This window comes from Rhinopithecus roxellana, chromosome 14, assembly GCF_007565055.1.
Source record: "Rhinopithecus roxellana isolate Shanxi Qingling chromosome 14, ASM756505v1, whole genome shotgun sequence".
Classification (NCBI taxonomy): domain Eukaryota; kingdom Metazoa; phylum Chordata; class Mammalia; order Primates; family Cercopithecidae; genus Rhinopithecus; species Rhinopithecus roxellana.
Genome location: NC_044562.1, coordinates 104,647,367 through 104,660,503, shown reverse-complemented (window position 1 = coordinate 104,660,503; position 13,137 = coordinate 104,647,367). Strand labels below are relative to the sequence as shown.

Sequence of the window (13,137 nt, the reverse complement as noted above, 5' to 3'; positions counted from 1 at the left end):
TCTCTACTAAAAGTACAAAAAACTAGCTGGGCGAGGTGGTGGGCGCCTGTAGTCCCAGCTACTCTGGAGGCTGAGGCAGGAGAATGGTGTAAACCCGGGAGGCGGAGCTTGCAGTGAGCTGAGATCCGGCCACTGCACTCCAGCCTGGGCGACAGAGCAGATTCCGTCTCAAAAAAAAAAAAAAAAGAGTATATTAACATATTTGTAATTCTTTTCTGAATAGATTACACATATATATGTGTATATATATATATAAAAGAATGATTTTACAGCAGTCATATGCAATATATCCTTAAACTATAGTGATTTTACATCTACATAGGATATTAAAACATGCATATTTCTGTTTTAAATTTTTCTCAAATTTCTCAAGATATTCCAAGTAATTTTCCATCCTTGTCCTTCCTGCAGCCTTTTCACATATGCACTTACTCATCTTTCTTATGCCCAGTGCCTAACCTAGTATGTGTCACATAGTAGGTGTTTAATAAATATTTGTGGAATGAGTGAAGGCCCTGAAAGCCCATTTAATATATTTTTGTGCTCTTTATCCTTGGTAGCATGCTCATTTAGCAGTTTATCTAGTTTCACTTTTCCAAAGTCATATACATTTAAAAGGTCAGTCAGACACAGCAGCTTAGTCCAGAAAAACCTGGAAGGCAATGGAGTTCCTATTACAGGCACTTGTGTAGAGTCCGGGTGACAGCCAGAGAGAAGGCACTTTAATCTTTCACCTACGCTTAGGGAAACAAAATAGACATAGGCTAAGTTGGCAGAAATCTCACCCCAAGTGAATGTTAGACCCAGAAAACCTACAAGAGAAGATTCAGTTACCCGTGGTCTAAGGCTGATCAGCAAATATTTATTGAGCATCTACTATGCCCAGGAAACTGTGGAAGGTGCAGAGGATGCCAACCCCCTTGTGATACTTGAGTAGCTACAGGGTAAGATGAATTTCGACATAGCCTACCTCCGCAGAGTAGCCCTTTGTGTCTCACGCAGGAAAAATTGTCACACTGGCAATAAGGCCCGTAAATGTTTCCATAGGGAGACAAGTGGCAGATACACTGCCCACAGTAGCAGTCACCCCTTCCACTGCAGGAGGGATGATCTGGGGCCTCCTTGCAGGAATCTGTGCTCAGCATGTCCTCGCCACACTCACAGCGAGGCCCCATGTGGCCAGGGTGGCAGGCACACACTCCACACTGGAAGGAGCCGTTCCCGTGGTGACATTTGGAGCTGTTCACTTCCACTTCTTTCTGACAGTCACAGTTGCATTCTGGACTGACAAGTAATTCCAGGGCGTCCCCCAGCCCCACAGGCTTTATGATAATGTGCCTGCTTCTTCTCTCACAGTTTGGGATATTCACAGTCACGTTGAAGGAAGCCTGGAAAAGAAAATACTAATTATCTCCCTCCATCCACCAAAATGCATGAGGTGAAACAAGGCTTCACGGAAATCAGCTTTGCCAAAAGCATTTACTAGAAAATCTTTGAAAATTGCTTTTAAAATTCTTGAAAAAAATCCAACTTCAGTGAGCTCAGCTAACTTCTGACCCATCCAGGTATTTATTCAGACGATCTATTGGCCAGCTACTTACTGTGTCTCCCACTTTCATGTGAGAGCATTTCTTTTGGTGTTGGAAGAATGTACCGTTGTTACAGATGGCTGTAAATGACAAGTTGAGTCCTTCAGTGTCTCCTAATACTTCCAGTTCCACCTCAGACCGCAGTTCCTTTAGTTACAATATAAAGAGTTCAGTGAAGTCACAACCCCAAAAATATAGCCGGAAGAAGAAACTGTGAATCATGTTCATTGAACTACAAATGAATAAAACTAAATTGGGTGTCAAAAGGAATTCAGTATATTACCAATCAAAAGCAAGAAAGTGAGCAATCATATATACATTTTATATATTATCAAATCTAAGGTGCCAACAATTATAAGATACACCATTATCTTATGACATTAAACTATGACAAAATACCTCAAGATGGTTCTGCACAACATATGAATCAGTCCTATCCATCTACCATTGCTTTGAAAATTATTTTATCCATTCTGAAGGATTTGGCAAATTCTCCTGCCCTGAGTTGCGCAGATTGGCATATAAAAGGCAATTCTTTTGCTTATATCTCAGTAACAAAATTTAACAACAGCTTCCTTTATGTGTATCATGATTTCTTAGCTCCCATAAACCAGCTGTTTGTTGCTTTGCAAAGAATCCAGAATTGAAGTCATTCCTACACCAATGAATATTTGCTTCATTGATATCAAATTTATACCCTGATGCTCTGTTTTGGTACATTTCTGCATACATGATAAACTTTTCATTTCAATATCGAATCATAATACACACTTTAAAAGATATCTTAAAACAGCAATTAAACTTAATGCTTAAGTAGCAACAATGCCTTTAACTAATCAAAGTGAGTACAATCACAATTGTCCATGAAAACTACATCATGACTGCTGCCTGGCACCACAATGGTGATTGTAACTCACCATCAGTTGTAAGATGGAGCTCAATTTTAGAGATGTTGAAATGTGGGGGAAAAGTGTGCCTTAAAATCAATATTGGAATGTATTTAGTACCTATTGCACATTTAGTGTAGAGTTAGGTCTGGGGAATACTATAAGAAAGCTTTCTGCCCTCAAGAAGTTTATTATCTTACTTTCTTTATTCCTTGTTCACTTATAAAACAAAAGTCTGTATTGTAGGTGAAGCAAACCAAATTATGAAAAATAAAAAAACAGAATAAAACCAATTTTAAAATACTATAAATAAATTTATACTTCAGTTAATCCAAAAGGTTTAAGTCCACATATCCATTTTCTTGTTGGCATTTAAAAAGCATATTCAGCTTCAAATTTCCCTTAAGTGTAATTTTTTAAAAATTGTTTTATTTTAAATTTGTGTGGGTATGTAATGGTGTATATATTTATGGAGAAATGAGATGCTTTGATACCTTATGTGTAATTTTGCCAAATGTATAGTAAAATGACCCTGCCTTCCTCCAAAATCTGCTTATACCGAAATAATAAGATTAAAATAGAAGCAATGTTGGAGATAAAGTCGGGAGCTAAATAAAAATTAAGGGATATGAGCTAGAAGACTGTGACAGCAATTATAAGGACTAGTGGATAACATGATCTGATCTAAGTAAAGGAAATTTCAGCATTATTATAATTTAACAGCATATTGCAAATTTAACTACGAATATTTTAGTCTGAATTTCCCAAAGAAAAGATATAAATGCTTATTTGTATTTTTCATCGTTTCATTCATTCATTTTTTTGAGCGTCTCTTACGAACCAGGAAAAACAAAAGAAACCAAGTCAATTCCCTCCTGGGATTTAAACACCAGCAGAGGAACTTATCCTTGGGATTGCTGATATTTTGGTAGCCTTTACTATACGATTAGGGAAGAAAGGACATTAGTGAATAATGATCAGATAAGTACACATTGGTATTTAAGATTTCTTAAAATATCAATGTGGCACTGTAAAATACTGAGCTGAAGTTTGTAGCCACAAAGTTATAAACACAAATTGTCTACCTCTGCCCTGCTAGAGGTCAGTCAGAAGCGTTTTACGTTTTTTTTCAAAGTATTCTCTTTCCTTCTCTCTCTTTTTATAGACTAGAAAGAAATTCAGCCTATGGGTCCTCATATTTTTAAATTCTTTCTAGTATACGTTTAAAAATAACAGTAGAAAAATAATTTGAACTAGTGCCAGGATCCATTACAAACTTTGCCTTGTGAATCATAAAGTTCCAATAATAACTCCAGTGCAAGATGGTTTCATTTAAGAATAATAGACACTTCTAAGTATTTCTGAGATAGTAAAACAAGGACAGAAGACTTACTTCAAATGTTTAATGCCTTGATTTCAACTATCCTGTAAGTTACGTTAAGTATTTGAGATCATAAAGTGAGCCGTAACCTCTGGCAGAGCAAGCAGAGGCATGGGGGCTGCTCTCGCTGGAGGGGGAAATATTTTTGACAATTCAGTGTTTTCTAATCTGCTTAGTTTCTCTGAAGATGTTAGTGGCCAACACTGTTGAGAGTATTGGGTTCGAAAAAATGGAGTGCATTCTGATACAGTGAAGGATTGCTGTGTGATTTTATTTGATTCTACAAATTAAAACTTTAATAACTGCATGAGAGGGAGGAAGGTTTTTATAGCGTTTTGTGGACGAGCATTCCTGTCTGGAAGAATTTCAAGCATGAGCTAATGTGGTGATTAATTTGATGTGACCTAAGAAAACTGAAATTTCTGAGGCTATCAGTAAAACAAACCAAACCAAACCAAACCATCATCCTATAATTTTAATGGACACATCTGTATTTTATTTTCTGAAGAAATTAAATACTTGAGAAGGAATATCTTGCTTTTCTTCCTTCAGGGTAGTTTCAAAATTGGTGGGCCAGTGTCAAAATTATTGGGAACTTTTTTTTTCTTTCCGAAATATATAGCTCTCATTTCCCCTAAAGTCCTTCAAAGATGTCTGTGAGAGGAATCTGGATAGGCCTATTTTAAAAAACTTTCCATGTTGATTCTGATATGTCATTTTATTTAAGGAATGCTGGTTCAGTACATGCTAAATGTTGGCGTATATTACATATGGGCCATTTTTTTTTTGTAATTTTAAAACATCAAAAATCAGGAGAATTGTTATTCACTTGTTCTTACATAGTTGCTGTTTAGAGTAAATACTAGAGCTTTACTCCTTACTAAAAATTTTCCTTTTTTTCATTCCCATCCTAATTTAAGGCTTCTTCTTTCTTTCTCTGCATGTGCATTTCTTTGTCAATAAAGGCAAAAAAAGGGGGGGATGATATTTAGGAACTAAAATTAAAAATAATTGACAACCGGCCATCCATTGTTGACTACGGAATTATGAAATGGAGACAAAGAATGAGAACGTAACAGCACCATAGGTATATGTTCTAATTTTAAGGGAGGAATGCTGTCCTCAGGTACTAATTCCTAAAGTCAAAGCAAAAATTTACACACATACTCATAAACCAGTGGAAAATGTCCCTAGTTCCCAAAAGTATAGAAACTAAAAAGTGGCATTCCTTGTGTACCGGTGTTTTGGTGCACAGCCAGCACTTGTATTTTTGCTTGAGTTATGACCTAGTATCGTCAAGCTTGTGGAGTTAGCTCTCTACATAACTCTGTCACTCACTGGCAATTTAAACTTCATTTTTTTCAGACAGAGGAGAGCTTAATTGTGTGACTCATGGAGGCTTTAAAATTTTGCTGGCAACAATGTTGCTGTTGCTTATTATTATAAAAACAACCTCAACTTTATGATCAGTTTTATGATTTTTCTATCTTCAGTTCCACCTTCCAGGAAGAAGATCAGCAAGCAAAATGAACAAAATTTATATTTTGATTGCATTCATACAGAGACGTTTTTTGGATAAGCACTCTCTCTACCAACAAGTAACTAACATTTAACTGCCTAAATCACATCTTAGTTTTTGAATACCAAAGAAATGCAAAAAAGATGCCAGCTGTAAAATATCCTACTTCATAAGCTGAGATGATCAGCTGGAGAATGTTTCCGGAGTCCTTCTGAAGTAGCCCTACTGTAGCTCCAGGAATAAGTTTTGCGTAATTCTGTAAACAGAAAAAGAGTAAGTCAATCTTTGTTTCCTCACAGTAATGGAGAAAAGTGTGGGTTTGAGCCTGCTGGCTATGATTGCCTCTATATAACTGGCTGGGGAAAACAGGTTCATGATAACAAATCTGCTTTTCTCCTGAAACTGTAGCCTTTACTTTGTGCTGCTTCCTGTGCTCAAGTGGAAAATGGACCGGAGGGAGTTAGCACTGGGGAAATCTAGGGTCTGTGGTTGCCATGGTCAAGGGCTGTGATTGCCATGGTCTAGGGCTGTGATTTTTGTCTCCAGAGGAGTCAAGTCTCAAATAATAGTAACATTTATATAACGTCTTCCATTTGTGAAGCATCCTTTGTCCAAAACGTTCTCAGCACACGACCAGGAACTTCTCTTTTTGTAAAGTTGCAGAAACCAAGGTTTGGTGCACACAGGCAATGAGGGGAATCAGGTCGCTCTGTAAGTCATTCAGTTAAGAGGTCTTACGGAGTAACAGCTTGGTGGAGAAAGAGAGTGAATTATTGGATGCTTGCACTGAGCTCTCCCTTCCTCTGGTAATGCGCTCTCTTTCAGGGTGCTAGCACTGTGCTGGGGTTGGTTGGAATTGCTCCCACCACATCACCATGGAGTGAGTCAGAAACTAGTGCAGAAAGCATTCTTTACCCACAGTGTTTTTTCCTGAGGCGTCATTCCCACCTGAGAACTAGCAATATGAGTTCATCATCACTCCAGGCATTGGGCGTGGGCATGGGCATGGAATGAGGCACGGCAAAGAAGGGAATTTTCCAGACAGCTGGAAATTTCCCCCACCCTGGAGTTTTATGTTTTAAATTTTGTTGTTTTCAAATGAAAAGTTTTCTAAGGTGTGTGATACACATACCTGCCTTCTTAAACAAAGACTCCTCAAAATACTTTGGCTTTTTTCTTGAAGGAATGGAGTTATTACTTATCAATATTAACTATAGTTTTGCTAGGCATGCTGCCTCACATCTGTAATCCCAGCACTTTGGGAGGTCAAGGCAGGCAGATCACTTGGGCTCAGGAGTTCGAGGCCAGCCTGGCCAACATGGTGAAACCCCATCTCTACTAAAAATACAAAAATTATCTGGGTGTGGTGGCACTCCTGTGGTCCCAGCTACTTGGAGGCTGAGGCAGGAGGATCACTTAAGCCCAGGAGGTTGAGGCTGCAGTGAGCTGATACGGTACCACTGCACTCCACCCTGGGTGACCAAGTGAGACCCTGTCTCAAAAAAAATCATAATAAATAAACTGTGGTTCTATAATCATCAAAGGCTTTTGAAACCTCCAGAGAGGTCACACCCATATCAAGTGGACCCTGACTGTTACGTTGTTGCTTCTTATATGTGTTTTTAAATGATTTCTACCTTCTCCTTGGTGAGCTCTAAGGTCTTACTCACCTACTAGTTTACTCATTTATCTATTTACTGTTGCATTCAACATCTACTAAGTAGGTTTGCTATACTGTACTATGTCAACAACCACTCCTTCTGTCAGCTGTGGTCTTCCGAGTTGCTGTGTGCTATGAAATTGGATGACTGAATTTATTAAAATTGTATGTAGAAAAAAGTAAGTAAGCTTTGACTGAAGGATTTAGGGTATCTCATATAGTTCAAACATAATGATATTCTATCTTATTTAAAGAAGATTTAAGTGTTTTAGAAAATGCAAAAAACCTAAATTAGAATGGATAATTATCATTAATTATAATAGTGATACCAAGAAAATAAATTAGGACAAAAGGAACCAAGCAGAGGAACAAATGAAGCCAGGGAAACACAGAAAACATGCAAGGTGTCCCGGGCACTTGCTATAAGTGGGTCCTTGGGTGAGTCCACACTTTCTACACTTATGTGGAAAAATGGGCTTTGGTTTTGATTTGAGGGTTTGTAATGTTCCTCTTATTTCAGTGGTCATGATTGTGTTGAAGTGTGAAGTCAGTAGAAATCTAAATTCTGTTTTTGCTGCTGTTAATTTTTATTTTTAGAGACAGGGTCTCACTCTGTTGCCCAGGCTGGAGTGCAGTGAATGGCCTGATAATAGCTCACTGTAGCCTCGAACTCCTAGGCTCAAGCAATGCTCTCACCTCCGCCTTCCAAAGTGTCAGGATTACAGGTGTGAGCCACTGAGCCTGGCAAAATCTGAACTCTTAACAGTGTGAGATGCTGCTCTGCCTTGACACTGTTTTATTATTGAGGGGGCTGTGGGCAGGAATCCAGGTAACATTCCTTACCTTACTCTGTGTCCCTGATGATGGAGGACCCCCTTTTGTTTCCCTGAGTCAGGGAAAACTTGTAAAGTACAAGGAGGGCACTGGTTTACGGACTTACCTTTTCAAATAAACACATGTCACAAAGGGCTGTGAAGCACGTAACATGTGGTTAATGGTGAATACCTACACAGGAACTTGAATTCCACTTAAGTGAAGCTGGAATGTGTGTAAATTTGACTGATCCCAGAAGAGATGGCAGAGGGAACCTTTCAACTTGACAAAGAAAGGTTTAGGTCCCTTAGGAAAAGGATTTCAAGGCTCTTAGCTTTCTACAAAACTGCTATCCTTGAAAAACATCCTGAGAACCCCAACACTGAGGTGTCACAGATACATTCTGCAAGCACTGGTTCAAGTGGCCTCCAAATTTGTGGTTAATTCTTGGCTAACAAAGCCAAACCCATCCACTTCCTAAAGCATAATTATAATCCTGCATGTGGTATGACATTTGGCATTTGGCTATTAGGACAAGTGGTTAGCATTAATCGCTGACTGCCACTAGAGTGACAATATAAAAGGGTTGGCAGCCAGTAGCAGTAACCAGTGGTGACACTGACAGTTGCGCAGAGGAAAACTATTAATTTCTGGATGCTGAGTCCCCTCAAAAGCATTTCAAATAATTAACTAAAAATATGGACAATTTGGCTTCCTGCTCTAACACTGTCAAAATTTATACTTTAAATATTGTAGTATTATGATTACTGTAAATATCATGTGTCAAATGCTTTCCTTTCATTAAAGTCTTAACGCACTATTATAAATTGTTGTAATTAAACATGTTTAATGTTAGAAAAAGGATGATTTTGCATGCCTGGATGTGATGAATTATAGTATTTGTGACTCTAAAAGATGATGCTTGGATATTAGAAATGGTGAACACTGCAAACATGATGTTGCATGAGCTGATTAGAAATGCAAGCTCTGATGCTTGGGCCTGAATTCTCTGTTATCTATCTGCAGATTATCCTAATTATGGATTTTCCTCGTCCTCCCTACCATACCACCCAGAAGTTCCTGAGGTTGCTTTTCTCACTCATTCTTTCTGATTACCTTAGTTTTCTTAACTTCCTTCTTCAAGCCCTATTTATCTCTTCACTCGGCCCCATCTCCAAAAAGATTATGTATGTATCTAACAGTCTGCATTTGTTCCCTGGAAATCTCCTCTTTGTGGAAGAGAAAGGATAAGAAACCGACAGAGAGCTATTTAGCAGGCAGGTGTGATACAGAGGAAATCACCTGCATTCCCACCTGCACATCCTGGGCTCCTCTCAGAGAGGGACTCCCAGTTTGGTGCCTCTCAGTGTCTGGCTGCCAGAACCAGCTGTCAGGTGTGCACTCCTGCTTGGCTCAGGGCAGAGGAACATGCGGTCACGCACCTGCTGCCTGGTTAACTGTGGACAGGCTGTTGGTTGGCCTTCTCTTCAACAAGACTCGTGTTGAGGACCTTACAGAGCCTCTCTGGCTTTGGTGATATTCTGGCTTTCTGTCCTGCAGAAAAGGAAGCTCCTGATGTTACCCCTGTTCCTGCTCCAACTACACCTACTGTGTGGTTAGCTCTTCAGAACCTGGATGTCTGCTGGGTCAGTGTTTCATATTAACTGTATCCTTGCTGGGTACCTTGATTTGGTTTCTGCTTTGGACAGTGACTCTAGTGGGCCCTTATAGCCTAATCTTATGACATTTCTACTATAGTCTCAGAGACCCCTCCCACCTCAGAGCTCAGTAGCCCTCATTTGATAGAGACCATGTGACGCATGCCCCTCATTTGAGGGTGAGAAGTCACAAGTCAAGTGGTCATGTATCAGCTAGCAGCAATGTTTTTCTTGCTTTTATTATTATTTTAATGGATAAATAAACTGTTCACATTTATGGGGTACAGTGTGATATTTTGATGCACATATATGATGTTTAATGATGAAATCTATCACATTTTAATAAAGAATTTGTAAAACCAAGTGCTCAGAGCAGCCGGCTACTTCCCTTTAGACTCTGTTTGCTTAACTCTCTTTATGAAGCCTCACTAATATGTCACTAATGTTACTTTATTTTATGCTCACAGCACTGTTTGTTTTCAATATTATATTATTAACCAACATCAGTGTTTCTAATCTGTAAATAGACTTACTATATGTATTCTACTGAAATACATTTACTAAAAGATTGGCTTGCATAGACTGAGAATATATGATGTTATATAGTCTGCTCACAAATTTCTCTTCTAATCTTTCTAAGTATTTTTTTCATTACTTTTTATCTCTTTAGTTAGCAGCTCCTTGCAGTGCATTCTCTCTCTCTCTGTCTCTCTCTCTCCCCCTGTTTCTCTCTCTCTTTTTCTTTCTTATAAACTTTAATGGCAGCATAACATACAGATTGTGCCAGTAATAAGTATATAGTTCAAGAAATATTTAAAGAGTAAACAAGCAAATACCATCACCCAGAAAAATCAATAAATAGAATATAAGCTGGGCTCAGTGGCTCATGCCTGTAATCCCAACACTTTGGGAGGCTGAGGTGGGTATATCACTCAAGCCCAGGAGTTCGAGACCAGCCAGGTAACATAGTGAGACCCCATCTCTACAAAAAATACAAAAATTAGCCTGGCATGTTGGTGTGCACCTGCAGTCCCAGCTACTGGAAGGCTGAGGTGGGAAGATTGCTTGAGTTTGGGAGGTTGAGGCTGCAGCCACTGCATTCCAGCCTGGGTGACAGAGTGAGACCTTGCCTCAGAAAAAAAAAAGAGAGAAAGGAAAGGAAAGGAGGGAGGAAGGAAGGAAGGAAGAATGGAAAGAAGGAAAAGAAAGAAAGAAAGAGAAAAAAAGAAAGAAAGAAAGAAAGAAAGAAAGAAAGAAAGAAAGAAAGAAAGAAAGAAAGAAAGAAAGAAGAAAGAAAAGAAAGAAAGGGAAATAGAATATAACCAGCCCCCTGGTATCTTCCCTTGTATTGCCTTCCAGTCATTACTCTTCCCCACAAAAGCACAACCACTATTTTGACTTTTATCACTGTAGAAGTCAGGGGAGTTATCTTCATGGCCTTATGGTTAACAAGAATATCTTAAGTAGGATAGAAAAAGCACTACCCGTAAAGGAAAAGATTCATAAATAAGACTTAAAATTAATAATTTCATTTATGGATACACAGTATAGATTCAATGCAATGCCAATCAAAATGCCATCAAATTATTTTGTGGGTATTAACAAACTGATTCTAAAGTTTATATGGAGAGGCAAAAGATCCAGAATAGCCAACTCAACACTGAAGATGAACAAAGTTGGAGGACTGACACTATCTGACTTCAAGACTTACTATAAAGCTGCAGCAATCCAAAGAGTGTGGTATTGACAAAGGAATTGTCAGACAAATGTAACAGAATAGAGAGCCCAGAAATAGACCCACATAAATATGGTCAATTGATCCTTGACAAAGAAGCAAAGGCAACACAATGGAACAAGGATAGTCTTTTCAACAAACGGTGCTTGAACAACTGGACATCCACATGAAAAAAAAATCTAGACACATTATTACACTCTTCACAAACATTAGCTCAAAATGATCACAGACCTAAATGTAAAATGCAAAACAATAAAACTCCAAAAAGATAACGGTAGAAAAATCTAGATGACCTTGAGTTTATTGATGACTTTTTAGATATAACACCAAAAGCACAATCCATGAAAGAAAAATTGGTAAGCTGGACTTAAAATAAAAAACTTCTACTCTGTGAAAGACGATGTCAAGAGAACATGAAAACAAGTCAGGGACTGGAAGAAAATATTTGCAAAATACACATCTACTACAGGAGTATTACCAAAATATACAAAGAACTCTTAAAACTCAACAAGAAAACAAACATTCCAATTAAAAAAGGAGCCAAAGACATTAACAGACATATTACCAAAGAAGATACAGAGATGGCAAATAGGCATATGAAAAGATACTCCACATTAAATGTCAGCAGGGAAATGCAAATTAAACAACAATGAAATACCATTATGCGTGTATTAGAATGGCCCAAATCCAGAACACTGACAACACCAAATGCTGACTAGGATATGCAGCAGCAGGAATTCTCATTCATTGCTTGTGAGAATGCAAAATGATTCAGCCACTACAAAAGACAGTGTGGTAGTTTCTTGCAAAACAAAACAAACACTTACCATATGATCCAGTGATCAGACTCTTTGGAATTTACCAAAAAGAGCTGAATACTTCCACAATGGCTGAATAGGAACAGCTCCGATCTGCAGTTCCCAGCATGATCAACACAGAAGATGGGTTATTTCTGCATTTTCAACTGAGGTACCTAGCTCATCTCACTGGAACTGGCTGGACAGTGGGTGCAGCCCACAGAGGGCAAGCCAAAGCAGGGCAGGGCATCACCTCACCCACGAAGTGCAAAGGGTCGGGGGATTTCCCTTTCCTAGCCAAGGGAAGCCATGACAGACTACCTGGAAAAACGGGACATTCCCACACAAATACTGTGCTTTTCCCAAGGCCTTAGCAACTGGCAGACAAGGTGATTCTCTCCCATACCTGGCTAAGTGGCTCCCACACCCACAGAGCCTTGCTCACTGCTAGTGCAGCAGTCTGAGATCAATCAGCGGGACAGCAGCCTGGCTGGGGGAGGGGCGTCTGCCATTGCTGAGGCTTGAGTAGGTAAACAAAGCGGCCAGAAAGCTCAAACAGGGTGGAGACCACGGCAGCTCAACAAGGCCTACTGCCTCTAGACTCCACATCTGTGGGCAGGGCATAGCTGAACAAAAGGCAGCAAACTTCTGCAGACTTAAACGTCCCTGTCTGATAGCTCTGAAGAGAGCACTTGTTCTCCCAGCATGGTGTTTGAGGTCTGAGAACAGACAGACTGCCTTCTCAAGCGGGTCCCTGTTCCCTGTGTAGCCTAACTGGGAGACATCTCCCAGTAGGAGCTGACAGACACCTCACATAGGCGACTGCCCCTCTGGAACAAAGCTTCAAGAAGAAGGATCAGGCAGCAATATTTGCTGTTCTTCAATATTGGCTGTTCTGCAGCCTCTGGTTGTGATATCCAGACAAACAGGGTCTAGAGTGGACCTCCAGCAAACTCCAATAGACCTGCAGCTGAGGGACCTGACTGTTAGAAGGAAAGCTAACAAACAAAAGGAATAGCATCAACATCAACAAAAAGGTCATCTATACCAAAACCCCATCTGTAGGTCACCAACATCAGAGACCAAAGGTAGATAAAA

At 39.3% G+C, this 13,137-nt stretch overlaps 1 protein-coding gene across 5 annotated transcripts in view; it reads right to left on the bottom strand.

Annotated features, from left to right (window-relative positions):
* ITGB6 (integrin subunit beta 6) overlaps positions 1–13,137 on the bottom strand; it is an 86,453-nt gene that overhangs the window by 28,120 nt on the left and 45,196 nt on the right. For all 5 annotated transcript variants that reach the window (XR_749675.2, XM_010379106.2, XM_030916987.1 and 2 more), the window contains 3 exons: positions 5,543–5,632; positions 1,602–1,736; positions 971–1,388 (listed from right to left, as the gene is read on the bottom strand). Coding sequence is in view for 4 of the 5 variants with exons in the window: in XM_010379106.2 (XP_010377408.2) it covers positions 971–1,388; positions 1,602–1,736; positions 5,543–5,632 (643 nt within the window). In the remaining variant the exon portion in view is untranslated. The remainder of the gene's footprint in view (positions 1–970; positions 1,389–1,601; positions 1,737–5,542; positions 5,633–13,137) is intronic.